Source organism: Poeciliopsis prolifica, unplaced genomic scaffold (assembly GCF_027474105.1).
Source record: "Poeciliopsis prolifica strain line A6 unplaced genomic scaffold, Auburn_PproV2 SCAFFOLD003, whole genome shotgun sequence".
Taxonomy (NCBI): domain Eukaryota; kingdom Metazoa; phylum Chordata; class Actinopteri; order Cyprinodontiformes; family Poeciliidae; genus Poeciliopsis; species Poeciliopsis prolifica.
The window spans coordinates 891015-912500 of NW_026562378.1; the positions used below are offsets into that span (position 1 = coordinate 891015).

General features: G+C 38.5%; 1 protein-coding gene across 3 annotated transcripts in view; it reads left to right on the forward strand.

Moving 5' to 3' along the window:
• phactr3b (phosphatase and actin regulator 3b) overlaps positions 1 to 21486 on the forward strand; it is a 48802-nt gene that overhangs the window by 25544 nt on the left and 1772 nt on the right. For all 3 annotated transcript variants that reach the window (XM_055027058.1, XM_055027060.1, XM_055027059.1), the window contains 7 exons: positions 198 to 434; positions 503 to 710; positions 1611 to 1801; positions 4470 to 4623; positions 19879 to 19934; positions 21112 to 21173; positions 21259 to 21399. In XM_055027058.1, coding sequence (XP_054883033.1) covers positions 198 to 434; positions 503 to 710; positions 1611 to 1801; positions 4470 to 4623; positions 19879 to 19934; positions 21112 to 21173; positions 21259 to 21399 — 1049 coding nt within the window. The remainder of the gene's footprint in view (positions 1 to 197; positions 435 to 502; positions 711 to 1610; positions 1802 to 4469; positions 4624 to 19878; positions 19935 to 21111; positions 21174 to 21258; positions 21400 to 21486) is intronic.

The following is a 21486-nucleotide window of genomic DNA, read 5'->3' on the forward strand; positions in this document are numbered from 1 at the left end:
ATTGAAATTCTGGACATTGAATAGAGAATAATAACTTGATTGTAAATAAATTGCTTTTAACTGTAGTGAGATTTTTGTGTTTGATATATTTAACTAGAAAATAAAAGTTCGCAGTAAAATTAGTTTCCTGAGAGGAGATGGTCCACCAGGTGGAGACAGAGACTTCAGAAACAAACCAGGCTTTGCTCCCGTTTCAGTTCAAGATTTGGAAGAAGATCCGAAAGCGGCTGGAGAAAGCAATCGGGGTGAGGACGAAGATGCAGAAGATGGGAACGTGTCACTAAGTGACTCCAGTGAGGAGCGGACGATGGAAACAGCAGAAGCTACAGAGATGAAACAGGATATAGTTGCAGCCAAGCCTCAGAGACGAGCCAGCACCCCTCCTCCACCAAGTCTTCCTGTCAAGCTGCTCACCAGGCTGGGCAGCTTAGATGGTGAGTTGACCTTGACAAACAGACAGACATGCGTTCTGGTACGAGTGTCTGATATTTTGCTTCTTCAGGCACTCCTCCAATTGCAGTGAAAAAGTCTCCCGCCACATTACCGAGGAACTTCACACTCCCCAAAGAACCTCACGGATCCCTGCTGAGAGGCAGGATCTCTACACCCACCGGCTCTCCGCACCTTGGGGCCCTTCACCAGCCACTGCCCCCCAGCTGCATCATTGAGGAACTGCATCGTGCCCTGGCAACCAAACACAGACAGGAGAGGTCAGCCTAATGTTGGTGTTGAAATGGAATGAGAGTTTGGGAAAGTTTTTCATTTAATGACTGAAAATGTTCTAGATACAGGGTCTCAGATGTGAATATACCTCTTGACCTTTTTTTCCATATTTGATTGTTTCATAACCACAAACTTCAGTATTGTCATAATTGTAATTGTCATAATTGACAGGAAACAATGAATAGTTTTTCAGTTAGTTTTAAGAATGAAAGTCTGGAAAGTGTGTCATGCGTTTTTGCTCAGTTCTCTCGGAGTCAAAACTTTGTAGAACTGACTTCTTTAGAATTTGTTTCCCCTCAGGATATAAATTTTACTGCAAACTTTTATTTTTTAGTTAAATACATTTTCAGATCTTTTTGGGTTAAGTGTCTACAATGTTCACAAGTTTAGATTTCTCTAGAAAGTAATTTTTGCTGTTTTTTTTTTTTTTAATAAAATCAAAAAGTGTGAGATGTTTTTGCCCATTCCTTCTTAATCAGAGCTTCGTGTTAATTACATTTGAACAAATCTGAAGTGAAAAAAACTTATTTAAAACACTTTGAAAATCATGTACACCGTTTTTGGGTTGGTCTCATATCAGTAACCCAAAAAACAATTTGTGGTTGTCTCACAAACTGTTAACCCGATTTTCCCCTTAAGACAACATGATCAAACCTGTTGTACCTGCAATTTCCTGCTCATCTGCGGTCTGTCAGGTTTTGAAAGTCGGCCGACAATTCTAAAATCATGGAGTGTGAATGAGGCTTAACATTCCTGCTTATTTTCATTTCAGCATTTGAATAGTTTTTGGTTTTAATTGTTTTCGCGTTGATCAAAACAGTTTTTTTTCCTTTGCTGCTTTACCAAAGATGACAATGAAAGATCCATCTTGTGACATGTGATACCAGTTTCCAGACAAAGGAAGCCCGCTGTTCCCCGAAGCGCAGAGCGGATGGCCGGCTATCTCGGACGTCCAGCATGGAGAGGGAGTCACTCGGGGAAATGGACGGCAAGAAGAGGTCGGACGAGAACAAGGAGAACTGTCGCCTGGATCAGTACGCCAGCGACCAGGACAGCTGGAACGAGTCGGTAATCTCTGGTAGGTGTGCTGGCACCAGAGCTGTGCCTTAATATTTCCTTTTCTTTCTCCCTGTTGCATAGCACACAAAGCTAACTAAATGTATGCGCCGTTCCAGATGATAATGAAGCAATCTAATTTTTGTTGATGGTCGTTCCAGCCAGGGAATGGCAGGCAGATTAGAAGCGATGATGAATGGCACACTTCCTGGCACGAACCTCCAGCTTCCTGTCAGTATCTGCTGTGGTGGCCTAATTCCTGGGCATCTAACTGTGACTGGGGCAGAAACTGTTAAACTGTTAAGTTTGTTCCAAATTTTTGGTGCATAGATGCTGAAAGCTGCTTCTCCTCTTTTGGTTCTGGTTCTGGGAATGCAGAGCAGAACCAGAACCAGAAGACCTGAGAGGTCTGGAAGGTTGATACAACAACAACAGCAGATCTTTGATGTATTGTGGTGCTAAACCGTTCAGTGATTTGTAAACTAACAACAGTATTTTAAAATCAATTCTTTGAGCTACAGTGGAGGGATTTTAAAACTGGTGTTATGTCTCTATCCTTCCTAGTTTTAGTGAGAACGCGAGCAGCAGCTTCTGGATCAGCTGCAGGTGCTTCATTGATTTGTTGGACAGGCCTGTGAAGATGCTGTTACAAAAATCAATGCGACTAAAGATAAACGCCTGGATGAGTTTCTCTAGATCTGACATTAGACATTAGGTTGAGTGAAATACATTGAAATTTCTGTGAAATTTGAACATGCCAGTACACGGACCAACAGTGAGAAAAGAACCCAGAATCTTCTTCCACTAGCCCTATTATTTTTAATTACTTTTCCGGTTATTTGTTTAGCTTTTTGACTGTCATCCTCATTCAGGTTAGTGTTGGTAGTTGTGAGATGCTTTATCTGTCTGATCGCTCCAGATATCTTTTACCTGCAGTGAACCTCGATATAGTCAAACTCTGTCAATGCTTGTTTTTTAAATGTCCTATGAGATTCGTTGTGCTGATGCATTTTGATGTGCTTCACCTCCAAGGTATTTTTCTGTTGAAACACGGAAACTTCCCCATTCGCTCTCAGACTGTTGAAGTTCCACACGACATTGCTTATTTGCTGATGCTCTGTTGCGCAGTGTGAAGGAAAGAGGGAGAGATGCTGCACACTGCAGACTGCAAAGTATGGGATGCAGGTGATCGTTTTTTGTGATTGCAATAAGAGACAATGATCAGCGATCACTGATCAAGCACTGTTTCACAGATATCCGCTGATCATGATCGGTGGCTAATCGATCAGCACACCCCTAGAAGTTTTGGTTAAATATCATGTGGTTTGTTAACAAATGTATCTGTAAAGCAGGAGGTGATGCTTATTACAGGATATGAGCAGTACAAAGCTCTCAAAGCTGTTCAGTTTGGATCCACTGACATCTAGTGGCTGATATTTGAAACCTGTACAATAAATTCCGTAAGTTTTTCTGAAGTATTAAGGGTCTGTGTCTTTACAGGGGCAGCAGTTCCCTCAGCCTAAATAACATGTACATGTTTAAACAAAAGCACATTTAAGAACCTACTGTATGTTTTCTATTAGCACTGCAATGTATCTTTTTGATGTGATTTTAAATTAATATTTTTCCAGTAGATTGTTTTTTGTCAGAAACACTTCATATTTATATAGATGTTTTTTAAACGTATGTCTGTTTTTCTTTGAGCAATTAAAATGCTAGTTTACTTTGTAACACATGAAATTAGAGAACAAATATTAAATGAATGGAATTTAGGGGAAAAAAACTATATATATTTTTTTCTTTTTCTTTTTTTTTAAACAGCTTTAAATAAAAAAGATTAGAAAGACATAACTCAAAAACATAATGCAACTAATTAATGACAGCCCCTTCAGTCCTGCACTTGCCTTTTCATTCACTGCTTTTCTGATGAATTAATCTCTTCTTCCTCTGTTTTTTGGTTGGACATTATCAATTTATAGATTTTTATTTACAAGGTAAGTATCATGTGTTCTCCAGGCACATACTGTCATTTTATAGCACAATCAATTAACTATGTTGCGTTTAGTTTTTATACAATTGATGTATATATAAAATATGACTTAAAAGAAATTTGACTTTGTAATTTAATGCCTTAAATTTAGGCCTTTGCCTCTTTATGAAACTCTGCTATTTGTAAAGCTCTGCTTTCAGAAAGTCATCACAACATGGCTCCTCCATTAACCCTTTAACAACGTTTTTACCAGCGCTGCTCTGAGAAGCAGCTCCTATAATGAGCTCAGCTTATTATAGTTCCATCAGGTGTTTGCTGATTGCTGCTGGCTAGTCTGAAGGAGCTGAGTGGGGGAATTGAAAGGAGGGCTGCTCTGTTAGGCTTAGAAACTGCAGTTCGGAGGAGACGCTACGCTTCGAAGGCAGACCTAGGTCCACCCAAGACAGGTGGACACAGATTAATAGTTGCCATGGAGATTAAGGTGTTTCTCAAAGATGCATGAATCAAGTCAACACTGGGTATGTTTTTGAAGAAGGAATAACATTATAGAATTATGTAAAGTTCGTAAAAGTTGATTTTACATAATGCTACTGCTAGTGGGCTGGCGGCTTTGTCCCCCTCTGCCTTCCCTGTAAATCTGTCCATGGTGGAGCTGGAAAACTACCATTCCCTTACCGAAGTGTGTTCTGAACTTCAACAGGAACACTCCCCCGCAGGATGAGGAAAGAGCTCCTGGCTGTGAAGCTTCGGAACAGGCCCAGCAAACAGGAGCTGGAGGACCGCAACATCTTCCCGGTGCGCAGCGACCAAGAGCGACAGGAAATCCGCCAGCAGATAGAGATGAAGCTGGCCAAGTGAGTCGCTGTGTGTGGACCCAGCTCAGCATACCGTCAGACCCCTCACCCCTCTCATCGCCTCATGTATGTCGGCTCATTTCACATCACATCGCTCGTTTGTCTACATTTTACCTGCTTTTGTCTTCCTTTTGTAACACCTAACATCCCCATTAGAAGCACTCACTCTTTCCTTATTCATAGCAATGCATGGTGGGGAATATTTGTTCTCATGAATAAGCACAGATACTTTTTTAGTCATCAAAGATTACAAAGATTAGGATGATACGACAGTATAATATCTAGGATTGGATGTCATGGACTCAGGATTTTATTACTGTCTACATTGTGATACTGTTGTGATAACGATAACAATGATGATTAAAATAAATTATTTTCTATATCACTAGCTGGTTTGAGTAATTGCTTTAATCATGTCATCTAATTTACATTTATTGATGTTCTTTAAATACAAACAGTAGACAAAGTTATGAAAATAACACTTATAATAATAGTTTTTTATATGAAGTTAAATTTATGGAGATGAATTGATCTCAGTGCACCTATTTCCTTAATTAAAGAAAATTGATAATCGGCCTATCCTTGCATTTGAAACCAAATGAATGCAAACCAGCCCTCAGAGGTCTGACTGACCCTAACCCTGCACCTGCATGGTTAACAGTAGCCACCCCACTGTTTACAACTTAACAACTTTGTCACCACGTTTAGCAACTTTTCAGACAAGAATAATTTGTATTGCCTAAATTCAGAATTGGCATCTTTTAAAGATGGGTAATTGGACAAAGAACTGTAATCATAATCATAATGCAGATGTCTGTGTTGCTTTTGAGTGATATTTAGCGCGGAATGCAGGTTTACGTTGACAAAGATTTCATTGTTAATAGTCTGCAGCTTTCCGAGTTTTTTTTTTCTTTCTACTACTGGCCTTTCTGCTGCAGGATAAATCCTGGAGTGAGGAAAGGGATTTTCTGAAATGCTGAGATAGACTGAACAGAGCAGTGTGATCGGATTTGTCATTGTGTGCTCTTATTACAAGGACTTTGATTTGGCTGTTTTTCTGCTGATAATACAAAGACTGGCTATGCAAGCATACGTTTAGTTTCAACATCAGCATTTATACATGAAAAATGTAACAATTACATCATAATTTTCAGAAATGCATAATAGATGTCTGCTGAACAGAAAATTAGGAGGTGTGTCAACTTTTTGGCCTCACACTTTTAACTTTGCGTTTGTAAACAATTTATATGTTCTGCAGTTCCAGAGTCTCTCAACAAGCTGCTCACTGAAAACATGCTCTAAATGGAGACTGGCCTTTAGACAGAAACAGACTAACTCCATTTCTAGGTGAAAATACAGAAATAATCTTTGTTGTGTGTGTGCATGTGTGTGTGCATGTGTGTGTGCACACGTGCGTGTGTGTGTGCTACACTTGATGGACAGGAACTACTCCTACATGTCTTTAATGCAATTTGATTTGTGATTCCAGTGCAGAAAACAGAGCAAAGAGCAGGAATAAAAATATTGCAGACTTGAAGGAAATTGCATTTCTTACTTAAATTCACAAGGACTAGCTTGTGGCCAGCATCTTCAAGCTAGCTCCCTCTGGCGGTTTAAAAGTGGTTTGAATGTCTGTGTGCTACCGAAGGTTTGATGCGATCCGTTGACAGATCATATGGTCAGTAATTTCTTTATCAGGGAAGTGTATTGGTGTTTACTCCTAATCTTTTAAAATATGTGAAGATAATGTGAAAGCAAGCAGAAAACACCAACAGCAACAGATGATACAAGCACATTCTGTTTGAACCTGCTGAGCTTTAGCTTGTTCTGAAAGCACCATATTATGTGAGTGACAACTTGCCTGTTTAAATGAGAGGACATGAAGGAAATGATCAATTTGTAGGCCTAGTGTGACCTGAGTGTTGTAGTTTTACCCTGTGGGATCAACAAATGAAGCTTGCGGAGAGTTGTGATGTCAATAAGTGAACATGTGCCAGGAAATGCTCACAGCCACAAATCAGTACTTAATAAAACTGAGAAGTCATTCAGTTAGATTATTTTTGTTTTATTTTGTCCTTCTAGTCACATACTGGGTTGTTTTCTCAGGGTTTCCCTGAAAAAACTTCCTAAGCTCAGTTGTTTAATATTATGTTAAACAACATAAACAAGGAATGTTATTCCTTCATTATATGATACACTTATCATCCCAAACGCAGCTTATGTAAACCGAGCTGCTGATTAGCCTTGTGTAATAAAAACAGGAAGAGATCAATTTTGTGTCATGGAAGGACAATGTGACTAGATGAAGCAGGGATACGGACAGAGTGTACACAGTGTTGGGTAGGATAGAGGTCAGAGGTGACAGGCTGTTGCTCATGCTGTGCTGCATTACTGCTGTGTTAGTTGTGACATCGCTCCTCATTGGTCAAGAAACCATTGATGAGTTTCTGTTATCACTCTCAAGATGTAATAAGAACAGGAATATATTTTATATATATACTGTATTAGGAGAGATCATATCATTTGAGTTTGGCAAATTAAGTTGCAAGTTCACATTCAAACTTCTAAAATCTAGCAAAGTATGCAGTTTCATGAACTACTGTAAAATAACAACTCTTTGTAATTCTACTACAGGACCGTTATAATTTTATTATGATAAAAATGTGATGGAATCACAGTAACCTTGTTATATATTTACTGTTACTATTTAAAAAAAAAATACAGTAACACAAATCAAATTAGAGTAATATAGTAATACAAATTACAGTAAAACTGCAATAAAATCACAGTAAAACTAATAGAATTACAGTAAGGCTACTGTAAAAAATTACAGTAAGGTTACTGTAAAGTTACTGTAATTTCTTTATTGTAAAAATTACAGTAACTGACTGACAACCCTGCTGCCAGTAAGTTACTGTAAATTTACAGTGTGATGCATATTAACGTTGGGGTGTAAAACCTTCTCACTGTTCAGTCGAGAGTTAAAATTGCGAGAGTGGGGGCCGATGGCGATGTTACCAAATGTTTTTCATTCTGTAACAGAGTCCCACTGAAGAATGCAGAGATTCTCATGTAGCTATATAGTAAAAGATGCTATTTATAGTTTTGACCAAATGTTTATCAGTCTTGCCAATAAAGTTAAAGATAGCTCTTTTATGATCCCAGGCTGTTTTCTCTGCATATCTTCAGGATATTAAGGGCTTAGAATTATTTTATTTGCTCAACTGACTTGTGAACAATCCTCTTTGAAAATGTATTGGATGTTATTGGGCCTGAAATTGACAGTTCAGGGGAAGCAACATTTGCTCTTGTGTAGCTTGAACAGTAGAAGTTGCTCACCACTGTCCCATGCTGAGTGTTGCTTTGGAACTCACCAGGTGTTGGCCTCTCAGCTCGTGGAGTGACGGACTGCAGGACTGAGGTATTAACATGAACTGAGTCACTGCTAAGTACAGCTAAGGCGCGCCATTGTTTTTGGGAGGCGGCGGCATACCGCTGACGTCTGTGGTCTGCCAGCGGACATGACGAGCCCCCCTGGTAGCCGCTCTCTAAACATCCATTCTGTCCCAGCGGTTGTGTTGCCTCTGCATGAATCATACTGATTGTGTCACGCTGACAGAACACAGCAGAGCCATGTTTGTGGAGGCGGATGGAACTAATTGTCCTGTTTTAGGTTCAAGTAGCTGCACTGCTGTCTGTGCAGCTCCAGGAACAGAACAACCTAAATTACAGCCAAGCAACAATCCTCTGTGAGCACACCAAACGGAAAGCAGGGTATCAGGGAATTCATCTGATTTAGCATTTAGCTTTACGTTACTAGCTGTGTTTCCATTACAAATGTGCGTAAAACTTTGATGATACTCCACTAATGCCGAAAAACACAATTTTGCAATTGTGGTGTTAAGGTTAAATACGAAACACAGTCTTTCCCAAATGCACTTTGATTTCTATACATGAGCAGAACTTTAAATTCTTCTACCAAACTTATTTTTAGACCCGTTCGCCTTTGGAGGATGTTCCCTGATGCTTCAGATCTATGTCATAAAGGCAAAACACATAGGGGCACATTTAATCGGTTCATCTGATGATGCAAGAGATCGTTAGTTAGCAGTTCCTCCTGACCCCGTCCTTTATTGTTAATAATGCTCCAGATCACAAATCTCTACTTTAATCCCAGTTGAAAAACTGATTCATCTTCATTAAAAATCAGACAAATTCTGAAGGATGTGGAACCCACTGCAATCTTTCTTACACAGACTTTGATATCAACTGGAAATAAGAACTGACCACCTCACCCTTTTCAATTTTTATTTATTTATTTTTTTACATTAAATGTGTCACTCATTCTGCTGACCTTTGATAGTATGAGGACTCTCTACTTTCTACCATACCCGGGAATATCTGTATTTTGTGTATATAGGTTGTATGTCTATTTTCACGTAAATACTGCAGTGTTCTTTGTTTATTTGGGATGAGTTGTTTTCATTTGCTTTTGTTGATGTTTACGTAAAGTTCTGAAAATCAGTTTAAAAAGTGGGAAAAACAGAAACGCAATTAAGTTACTCAATAAGTCATTGAAAAATATGCCATGCCTCAAACTACTTCCTGTTGGCTTCTTCTACGTGGAAGCATTTTGTGACTTGTGTGATGTGAAAAAAATTTTAATACGGCAAAGAAAAACCCCACCAGATCTTAGTGCTAAAACATATCAATAACAAGAGATTTTTCAAAATTAGTGCATTTCTTTTGAGCAACTTTATTTTCAACATGTCAAGTTGCACAATCATATGGACAATGGAAACAGCTATTGATGCAACATTTTGAAACAAGTGGCTTCTAGTAATTTGATCTGCTAATAAAGACAAAAAATTTCCTTCGACTTTATTTCATTTTACTCAAACAAAACTTAGATTTTTTTAAGAGAACATCTTTGTTTTTAAATCTCTGGGTGAGCAATTCAAATAAATTTCAGATTTCAATTGAGCAGTTTATCTGGGTAGTTCAGAGCATCACATGGCATCATATGGAGTGGGGTTGGGAATCTTTAGGCCTTTCATGATTCAGTTTGATAAACATTCAGAAGACTGAGATGTGTTTATACAGTGTATTGATTATTGAAGGAAGCTCGCTTGCAGTAAGAGTTTCTATAAACGTAATTTGCTGCATTTTTCCGAATTAGGGAAAAACTTGACGTTGCTTCCCCAGTGACTCTGTGATTGACAATGGAATATATGAGTTCCACTTAAGTCAGATTGATTTATTTATATAACCAATCTGTTTCATTCATATCTATTCATATGAATTATTATTGCTGGTTCAGATTCAAGCTACATCGTTCCAATTTATTTCAGTTTTGTACAAAAGCCTAGTCTGAATCAGATCACATATAGTCCTGTTTAGGAGGTAAACTTAGTTTTATCATGATATGATATTATTATGATGACAATATTGCCTATTTAAAGACAACACAACAATCATCCCCACCAATACTTTTCATAAAAAAACACAATTTGTTTCTTTAGGACAGTAACCACATAAAGAAATGTGATTTGTATCAGTAAATTTGTAAACAGTAACTGCATTTAATCATATTTTGAACTTTTTGTTTTTTTGTTGATACCCTTAATGAACAGACAGTGGAAGAAATAGCAATTCCAACAATACTGACAGTTTTGGGATTTAAAAAAAATACATTAATTGGAATTTATTGTGAAAATTATAAGTCTAAATTCTTATCACAATAACAAATTTATCACAATAAATGATAAGCAATATGATAAATTCCCACTATTATATTCAGAATATGGACAATCAAGCAGCAGTTTGTAAAAGCTTTCTCAGAAAGCCCAGATGACTGCATCATGTTGACTTTGCAGCATTCCCTCAGCCTAATAAATAGCTTGGAGACGCTTTGTATTTGATTGAATCAATCAACAAATGCATGCATTTAGTTTTTAATATTAAAGATGATGCCCCGCTGACATATATTCCTATTGTGAAGCCCAGTTGAGCAGCTGACACATTGCTCTGGCCTATGTTGCCTCAGTGTGCTGCTCTGCAGCAGAATGCAGAGCAGTGGGCGAGCCCTGCAACAGCAGAAGGGAACCCTCACCTTCTAAATTTAGCAGTGCAAATGGTGCATCTGCACCCATAATCAATGGCCTGTCTACGTCACAGCTGAGCTCGCCCCATTCTGCCTGCAGGATTCCTCTGTGGAGTTGGCCTCATCTTTACTGCATTGCTAAAAACCCCTAAACCCCTCCATCTGCTTTATGGCTCTTGTGAGAGAACTCATGTTTGTAAACTCAGCTAAAGGCATTGTTATATAAATGTAAAATCGCCATGACAGCAGATACTTTCTGCAACCCAACTGATACTCTGGGAAGCGGTAAGAGGCTGAAGATTGTCCATCTAATGAGCAATTTAAAAAATCCCTGATTGTTCTGCTTAGAAGAGTTGCTTCTTTTCACTTTGCTACATGTTTATTTATTTTGGATATTGTTACCTTCCTAAAATAATGGCTGAAGTCATTTTTGCCAAAAGAAATTTTAGCAAAAAACCCCCAAAAAACTTTTGGCCAAAAAAAATCGCTTGTGAAAAAAAAGATGTACTCCATTATTATAGGAAGGTGACAGTATTTAAAATGTCTTCCAGTTCTTGTGTTAAATGTTTGTTATAATTTGAAGTGTATTGATCTTAGAGAGGATAAACTTGCATTATCACACCATTACCATATTTTTTACTTGGTCAGATAATCATCCAGCAGCATTTGTTACCATGACTGGCCTAAGAGAGGATGATTGAAACCACTTTACCAAAGTCTGGCAGATGAAATGACTTTGGTCAGGATGTTCAAGGATCGTTCCAACTTCTACACCCAATTCTTACTTTTACAAGTGATAACTTTTTTTTTATCTAGTAAAATCATGACACACTAGGAATTGAAAAGTACCAATATCCTTTAGAGAATGTCTTGTTTCTTGAAGACATTTCACCTCTTTTTTCTAAAACACTTCTTCATTTCTCTGTAGGGCTTTCTTATCACAGCCTTAATAGGGAACCTAAGGTCATGATGTGACCTTAACAGTCCCAGAAGTGAACCTGTGGATGTATTGGTGACTTTAGCTGCCCTATTAGTGACCTTTATGGCCCAGTCAGATTCATTTTACTGACCCCAACTTCTAAGAAAAATTTTTTCAACCCATTTTCAGAATTAAAGAAACCTTTTTGATGAGAGGTAAAATACATCTCTAGAATTTTTTCTAGAAGTTACATTTTATATTTTGTAGATCTGTTTTAAATAAGGATGTATGCTGTGAAGTAATCACCCTCCGCTAGCAGGTCATTAGCCTGTGGAGGCTAAGAATTGACATTAACTCTGCAGAATATATGTTGAATATGTTGTTTTTGCACGTTCCCAGTAGGGCTGAAACAATGATTTGTGATGAATCCACTAATGAAATAATCGCTAACTGGATTATGCAAATTGCTGAAGAAAAGAAGAAAATGTAAATCTATAAGACCTTATAATGTTATTGCAATGTTATTGCAATATAATGATATTGTCATTTCATTAAATTGTGCAGATGTAATGATCTTATTTTGAATGAGAAATGTACGACTCAAATACAAAATAAAAAACACAAATGAATTTGACTCTTGCTCATGCATGCAAGCCTCTAGCCAGAACTGTATGTTCTACTGAGACAATAGTGATTATATATGAAGTAAGAAAAGACATTTAAGTAGCAGTGACAATGACGATGTCAGGTACCTGGTAAGCCTGTAAAGGACCCAATGATTGGATATTTGTGGTCCAGGGACTTATTTCTGCTGACAACAGAAGTTGGCTGTGTGAAGCAGCTGTCCAGGACTGCTATAAATAACTCTGAAACCCTCGGCCCACACAACAGCTGACTAAAGGAGGATGGCTGTATGAGCATTGAGGAATTCCAGTCCCAGAAGCTGAACCAGAGCTGGGGTTTTGCTCTCCCGTCAGTGTTCAAGCATATTGTGCTCAGATAGTGTTACACAAAGATCAAGTATTTAAACTCAAGCAATTTAAACACATTTTGATCATTTACAGTATTATTTCGATCAAGCGTATTTACCACTATGGCAGTTTCTAGGCAACTAAGTCTGTCACATGGTGACAAGCTGCTGTATTTCTGAGTTTTGTAATCTGTTTCACCCCAGATGAAATATTAATTCCTGCTCTGAAGAGGTCACCCTCCCTCTTACGTATCCTATGCGGTTTAAAAAGTTCCCACAAAATCCCAAATGCCTGAGTGCTCTGCTTTCATAACTGTAAGGTGAATGTACATAACAATGTCCGGGCTCAAAACATTTATTATGAAACATACGAAGTGTTACCAAAAGGACAATTGGGTGCTGTGCAAGGTGAAAAAAAAGAAGCTATCTTGTAATAGAGATGCTGGTTTCCTTTTTGTTTTTTTGGCTTGTGGACGTTTTTGTTTTTTTTTTCCAACTGCAGTGCATTTACTGATCAAGAATGCAGATAATGTTATCTACAGTCCTTTGTTCAAAGTTACTAAAAACAAACTTTTGCTTAGAGAAGTTGCATGCTGGTGAGTGGGATTGACCATAGAGTGCAAAGTCATTCATTTTCATGAAAAATCAGAAAAGTGCGGGATGCATTTATTTTTAGTCCGCTTTACTGGGATACTCTTAAAAATCACATAGTGCAACCAGTTGGTGATTGTTGTTTTTGTTATCCATATATTATGGCTAGGGCTAGTTTTCATCTGCAGTCCCAGAAGGTACCATCAATATCATTACAATAAACACAGTAGCTTCAGATGAAGAGCCTTATTGCTGCTTATCACATGACCACCACTCCACACAGTGATGAAAGTGAATGAAAAGTTTTGAAAGTCAGATCCTTTTAACACTACAGTCTACTGTCTATGTTGGGAATAATAGCAGTTGCTAAAAAGGTGTATGCCTCAAAGTTGCCTGCAAGTTCCATAACCTTTTACCTATGCCAGATATACATTACATCATACATGTTTCGTAATCATGACGACTGTGGTGTCACCAGAGACCATTTTGGTCCTGTTATGGTGAGCAACATCACAACTGGGCGTCATTCCAATTTCAGACTTGGAGTTGGCAGATACTGTACTGTGGAGCGGTTGGAGGGAGGCGAGCGCCGGATGAGACAGCCTGTACATACATGGCATGAAGTAAAATCCTCAAATTATATGTTGCCACCATCCCTGTCCCAGAAGTAGCAATTAGAATTGTACAATGTCTTTTATTCGAGGGATCACACTGCAAGAACCCTCTAATTGAAATGTCAGAGTCTCTCAGCCTTGGCGCCCACTCAGAGCATTGTTTGTTTCCCTCTGCTTCCCAACCATTCCCAAATAAGGGTTAACCAGCAGCAGTCAGGGATGTAACCCATGACTTGTGTTCTATAAATGAACAAATACTGTATGTTGGAAGTATTGTCGTCATAACATTTACAGTTAGCTATGAACCATTACTGGTCAGCTCATTTTTACTATTCGCTAAAAAAATATAATTGGATTACTACAGTAAGATTAGTCAGTCTGTCAATTACATTTATTTGTTTAGCACATTTAAGCAGCAAGGCAGTTCAGAGTGCTTTACTTCATAAACATGTCATACAGTTAACAGTTGTGAAAAGCAGTAACTTACTTGGCATTTTGCTTAAAACGATCAGTTCACATCAGATATGTTGGTTAAATGTTCCATTTATTGTGTTTCAAAAGCAGCTCTAAATAGGTGCTTTTTAGGAATTCAGTGTTTCAGTTGTTTTACAGTTTTCTGGAAGTTTGTTAGGAACCTAACTGAATCTTTACAGATACCTGATACCTGTGTAATACAATCTTTAAAACAGGAAATGTAATGCTGCCTTTTGCTGTTTTTGATGAGTATGCACCAGATATTTTTGCTTTAAAAGCACCTTTTTATAAAAGGGACTGTGACTCGAATTGTACTTAATTAGCAGAAATAAGACTTCACACTTGGATGCCTTGTCAGAAACTTGAGTCCCATTGACATATTAACAGACTGCAGCTGCTGTGCCCATCTCACTGTCAAAAAATGATTTTGATAATTGGAGTTGGTGGATTATAGGATGTTAATAGCTCATAATAATATCTTTGTGTTAGCTTAATAATAGTGACCACATGATTGTCTCTCCAAATGAACACCAGATGAAATTACTGGATTGTTTAAGAAATAAAAAATACATATTTACCTCCTAAATTCTTGTTTTTAAGCAAGCAGCAATGTTACAAGGAAAATTGTACTTCTGGTTTCCGACTTTCAGAAGATCACCGCTCTTACCATTACTTACTACACCATACCTTGATCATTCTGCAGTAGTTTATCTATCACTACTATGTAGAATGTTTTACCCTAAGACATGGTTTCTGAATATTATTTTAAAACTTGAAGCTCAGCGTGAGCAGAAGAAAAGCATCCAAACACTCTTTAGTTCAATATATGATTAACTGAACAATATGAAGGCACCGATGAACAAAGACAAAAAAAAAAAAAAAAACAAAAACAAAAAAAACACTGACTCATCCATAAATTCAACATTAACAGGTTCTCATCTCTATTATTTTTCTTAGGCATAAGTGTCTATGTATCTATTTGTCCTTCTTACAGGGTAAATACTATATGGAATTAATTTTTTAAATAATGTATCAGTTTTTTCATATTACATGAAGATTGAAAGATATAATTTCATGTCATAATATATGCCTAATCATAACCTACACCAATGCAAGGCAAGGAGTTATGACACCAAAAATCTTCACATGTACCAGAACATGTTCTAAGCTGTCTCTTTAAGTCTGTGCCATGTTGGATTTGGAAATCTATCCAAAACCACCTGAAGTATTTTCTGTATGAGAAGTTATACCTCGGAAACAGCAACCTAACGGCCGGCTAATGTTGCATCAGCCTCCTGTGGTGTCAGAAGCCAGAGCCTGCTGTTTGAGGTTGCCACCTTCACACGGTGCTCCCTCTGGGAGGGCTAACATCCAGACATAATCTCTCAGTTGACCTGCAGACCTACTGCAAAGGCCAAAACCTTGGACACAAACTGGTTAGATAAGACATTGATCCAGAGTTTCATGTCAATAAGCCTTTGAAAAGATTATACAATGTAGAAGCAAGAATCAAGACCGTTGTTTGTATCTTGACATTTAAGAGTAAAGTAAGGAAGAAAGGCACACCACATTTCCTGACCTACAGTCTCACATGAATGTAACTCTGTAATAATTGAGTACAACTGAGCTGAATTTCCTAAATAAGCAGCATCTGGTTGACTATTTGAGAAGTTTAGTTCCATTGAGTGCAATCCTTGGCACAACTCCCCCTAACTACTGTCCCATCCCCCCGGGCCACCCTGGATTCACTCTGAATCCACATCCGGCTGTGACACTGTCGACCTCAGACTCTGTCACTGTAGAGTTAGGAGTGAGAGATTAGGACATGTCTGGGTGAGCACTAACAGGCCAGCAGTGTTCAACTCATCCCATTCTCCTCCAGTTTTGATGAGCTGACATTTTCATCAACCCTACTCTCGGAAACAGCTCATTGCTTTGACATGCTGGTGAGTTCTCTAACCGGCAAGAAACTTTTAAATCCAGCCAAGCGGAGTGGTGAGGACTCGTGAGGCACAGATCGATGCCTCACGACTACTGTGACTACTGCCCATTTGTTGGCCAACTTGAAATCTTACTGACTCACCCTTGCCTTTGTGATGTTTTTGTTAGATGCTTTTAAAGCACAGCAGTAATATTTCCTGATGTAACATACTTCTGATCCAGCTTTTCTGGCCGCAACTGATTTTGATTCTCTCCATCAACGGAGGCAAATCTTATTGACCTGAAATGTTTTCTGGCTGTGTTTCATTTAGCACACTGACTCGCTTTGAGTATTGCCATGTCTGTGGTCTTGTTTTTTAAGCCACAAGTAATCCCAGTCACAGCTGAAGCCATCACAGGGCAGGGAGATTATTATAGACATGCACTCTAGATACCTTCCACTCTTTCATTGGTCACAAGGCTTTAGGCCAAATGTTGTAGACCTTTGTTGTCTTTTTCATAGTTTGAACTCACGTTTCGGTAAGTGAACATAAAGTAAGTTACTAGGTATATTTGCATCCAATTGCCATACAAATTTTAAGAGAACCTTTGAAATGTCACACATAAAGGAAAATTAGAATCGAACAGAATTGCATAGGAAGCTAATGGCCAGGATAACAGTTAAAGGAGTAACATCTAGGCATCCCTCACCCCAACGACGCTACCCACTCCCATCATGAAGAATATGTTTCTTGTATTTGATTCAGTCATGATTTATGTGTCACAACCTTTGGTAAGGGTTATAAAAATAAGAAACTGTTTTCTGTTGAATGAAGTTTCTTTGTCTTAAATCTGTGAGCTTAGATCATATTTTAGATGCATAAGAATTTTTATTCAAGAGATAAGCGTATGTAAAAAAAAAAAAAGAAAAAAAAAGATGAGAAATGCTAAATCATTGTGCAGACTACAAAACACGATCGGCTTTGTTTTTTAAGAACACTAGATTTAGATATTCACGGCCAGATCTAATAGATGTCTGTTGAGTGGGCTCCGTTCTGGCTTCACACTCATCAGCATTCAGTCCCATAATGTGGCAATAAAAGCTGAAAACACCAGGAATCTAGTGGTAATGCTGAACATTGTAAAAAAAAAACAGCCTGTGTAATGTGTTGGAGCCACGAAACACACCATGGATGCACTAAAGTGTAGGAATATACCCACATAAACACGGCCACTTCTCCATATTTCCGATTAACAAAACCAAATTGGTGGTTTCAGAGGGCTGGAAGTTTTATATAGTGTCATTTTGCCAAGTTGTGAATACAGGTATATATTTAAAAAAATCAGCCTCAGTGCAGAGTAAAAGATGGGAGAATATCCTTCTGAGTGTTGCACTGTGTTCCCAGGTAATATACAATCACATTTTTCAGCCTGCACCTTCAGCTCCTCTCATTGTGGTGGTGGTAATCACGGCTCCATCTCAGCTCAGTTTATTACACTATGATCTAACTCCCTTCTGCTGAATTAGGAAGGCGGATTCTAGTATGAGTTTTTCCCCCATTTTGTAAATTGAGTCGTGACTTTTTATCTTTATTTAACTCCAGTAATCTCACAGAAGTTTATCCAAGCTGTCATATGCTGTCCAGCAGCATATTAGTACATTTAAACTTGGCCAGTGCAGGAAGAGTCGCTGTTTTACATTCACTCAATCGGATGCCCCTTTCAGACATTGGGTAACATCTGATAGAATCTTCAAAGTGGTAACAAAATGATAACATTTTTGCATTTTGCTTCAGAAATCCACCAAATACCCACTGTGTAACAAGGGTGTCTGGTACAAACTGTACAGGGACTTCATCTGGTGAAGAGGTTAAGCAAGCTGAAACCATTTTGTAGATCAATTTTACCAGAGTTCTGACATTAAAATGGGCAACTTCTACAGTGTTAAACAGCACATACATTATGTACTGTATGGAACAAGAACAATAATCTATATATCAAGAACAGCTTTCAGAATGCCCATATTTGAGTCTCTTATTTTGAAGTTGTAAAGGAAGATGTTCACGAATTTTTCTTTCGTATTGACATAATAACCTGTTAAAGTTCTGTCAAGCTGGGCAACACTAATTGGTTACATTAGCATTGAAGAAGCTATCACACAAATTACAAATATTTTATATCAATCTATCTGCTACTTATCAGTAAAAAGTTATTAACAGATGAACAGCTAACTATTAGCTGCTAATGACTTTATGAGATCAGTATAAAGATACTGATCTTTAAGGTAAACTGGTAAACAGGGTTTATCAGTAAACTGATAAACTACTTTTAGTTTATCAGTAAGTAGTTTATACTGATATACTGATAAACTACTTTTATCAGTTTACTGGCAAACTGATAAAAGTGGTTTAATTTTATCAGTAGTAAACTAGAAATAGTTTTCACTATTTCTGTGTTTCTGTATTTTTGCATGAGCCCAGACTGAACTTCATTTGTAATTCACCATCCAACATACTAGACTGATCAAACCTGAACTGGAACATCTCAAGGGAATTCAGACTCTTCTGTTTGGTTCCACAGTACTGGAATGACTTGGCGGCACCAGAACTGGGTTACCCTGTCTTTCTTAAGGAAACTGTTAAAGACTTTTTAGGGAGCAACTCATACCCTAAATGGTAAATGGACTGAACTTATATAGCGCTTTTCCAGTCATTTTGACCACTCAAAGCGCTTTACACTAGAGTCACCTTCGCCCATTCACACACACATTCATACGCAGACCGGTAGGCAATTTGGGGTTCAGTGCCTTGCCCAGAGGCACATCGACATATGGCAGGAGAAAGCTGGAATCAAATCTACAACCTTCCGATTGCAAGACGACAACTCTGCCACACAACCACACCTACTTTCCTAGCCCCCTTCAAAACATATTTTTCTGCACTTCCATCCATGTCTGCATTTTATTTCTACACTGATCCTTATTCTAGTCTGCTTAGATATAAACTGCATAAATCCAAATTTTGGGGTGATTTTGGACTGGCCAAATGCATAAGCATGATCACATAAGCAAGAGCAGAATACATTGTTGTTTGACTAAATATTTTAACTTTTTTTTAATCTGTGAAGGTTTTTTTTCCCTATGTGTTGTTTTGCTGCGTTTCCTGTCTATTATTTTGTGTGACAGGATGCCGTCAGTTTTATCAGAAACACAATGTGCACTCCTGTGCGCGCGCGTGTGTGAGGGAGGAGAATCTCCTGCCCCCCCGCCCCTCTTCACCGTTCGAGCATGTGGCGAAAACCAGGCAGCGAAGCAGCGCAGCATCCCAGTCAGGCAGTCAGTCTGCTCGGCACCGCCACTCCTCCGCTGCTGCTTGGAATACTCAACCTGTTCTGCTTTCTTTGGGAAAGGGTCGCTCTTACTTTCTCGGCAAGGAAAGGTGCTGTCTCACGCGCAGCCGGACTTTTTCTTCCCGATGTGGAGTTTAAAATGCTGGAGTAGAGAAAGAAGCCGCGGTGGGGACCCGCTGTTCGCTAAGTGGTCGCGCGGCTCCCGGCGGTCGCTCGCGCTCACAGCGCGGCAGCAGTGCTGCTAGCTCGCGGAGAGGCTGAACAACTTGTCGGGTGTGAGGATGGTCCAGAACGTAATTCTGGTGTTCTTCCGCAGGCGACTGAGCCAGAGACCGGCTGTGGAGGAGCTGGAGAGCCGGAACATCTTAAAGCGTAAGTACCCCGGACTTGGACACATACCGTCACACCCAGGACAGAATAGTTCTGAAAACATGTTAAGAAATGTTTTCAGAAAGACGCTGAAATCTTTTATTATTTTTTACTATTTATTTAAAGGTTACTAAACTTTATACCATGACAATAATTTTCCACTTCCTCCTAGTGTGCTTTATAATTTATTTAGTGTTTTAACAATTGAGTTATTTCATTTTCCATAGACCATATAAATAAAAAAAAATAACTGGAGAACTTTGTTTTAATCTTATAATTTTAAATCAATTCCCTTTTGAAAAAAAGTATGACACAAATTCAAACAGAGTATTCCAGAATTTTTCCAATGTACACATACACCATCCAATATTTTCTCAACTTGGTTTTGAGCCTCATTTTTATCATCTAAACATTCAGAATACTTTTATTTGGGAGTGAAAAACAACATGTCTACCAAAGACAAAGAAAAAAAGGAACAAAGAAAATACTTTACAAACTGCAACTTCTGGACCTAAACTGCCACATTCACTTTTAAACCAGATTAAGGCAAAGCAATTTGGTGCTTTTTAATTTACTTGCATGTAGTATGGCTACCAATTAGTATGGATCTAGATTATTAGATTCTACAATAATTCTGGACATGTCATATTATTTGATCCAGGTTCTGCAGACTAACTTGTGAAGGAAAAACATATGAGCTTTTGGTAGCTGATATGTAGGAACGTATGGCATTGCGTTCCTGCTGTCGTCACTACAGAAACATTATGAAACGACCATGTGAGAGACCCACATTTTGTGCTGATCTGGGTCTCTTGGGTGTGTTGGGCACCTGTGAACCCTCAGCAGCTGTCCTCATCCTCCACTGCAGCAACATGCTCCCGCTCTGACAACAACTATGAAAAGGATGCATAACAGCAACAAAATCCACTAATATAATAAATACATTTTTTGTTAAAAAAAAAATGGTAAAGGATGAAAATGAAAGGAAGTTGACATTGAATGTAGTGGACCCGCTCTGGTTTCACTCTATAGCCTCTAAACGTCTTTCTGCTGAGAGAATGAAGAGCTGTCTTTGTTACAATAATGGGGTGTTTTAGGAAGTGTACATATTTCCTGTGGATGCTCCTCAGTCATTCACTTTAGTTTGTGATATTAATCTTTTGTTGTTTTGTTTCAACAGAGAGAAATGACCAGATTGAGCAGGAGGAGAGGAGGGAAATAAAGCAGCGGCTCAACAGAAAAGTAAGACAGATTAAAGCAAATGTACAAAGCATTAATGTTTATAGTTTTCTTTGACCTTTGCTAACCAATCGCCTTTCTGCTGCAGCTCAACCAGAGGCCAACCGTGGATGAGCTGCGGGACAGGAAGATTCTGATCCGTTTCAGCGACTATGTGGAAGTGGCCAAAGCTCAGGACTATGACAGACGTGCAGACAAGCCATGGACCAGACTGTCAGCTGCTGACAAGGTAGACATTAAACCCCCCACTTCTATTTTACCCAGACACAAAGGATCATATGTCTTTTACTAAAGATGTATGGGAAATGTCAATGAC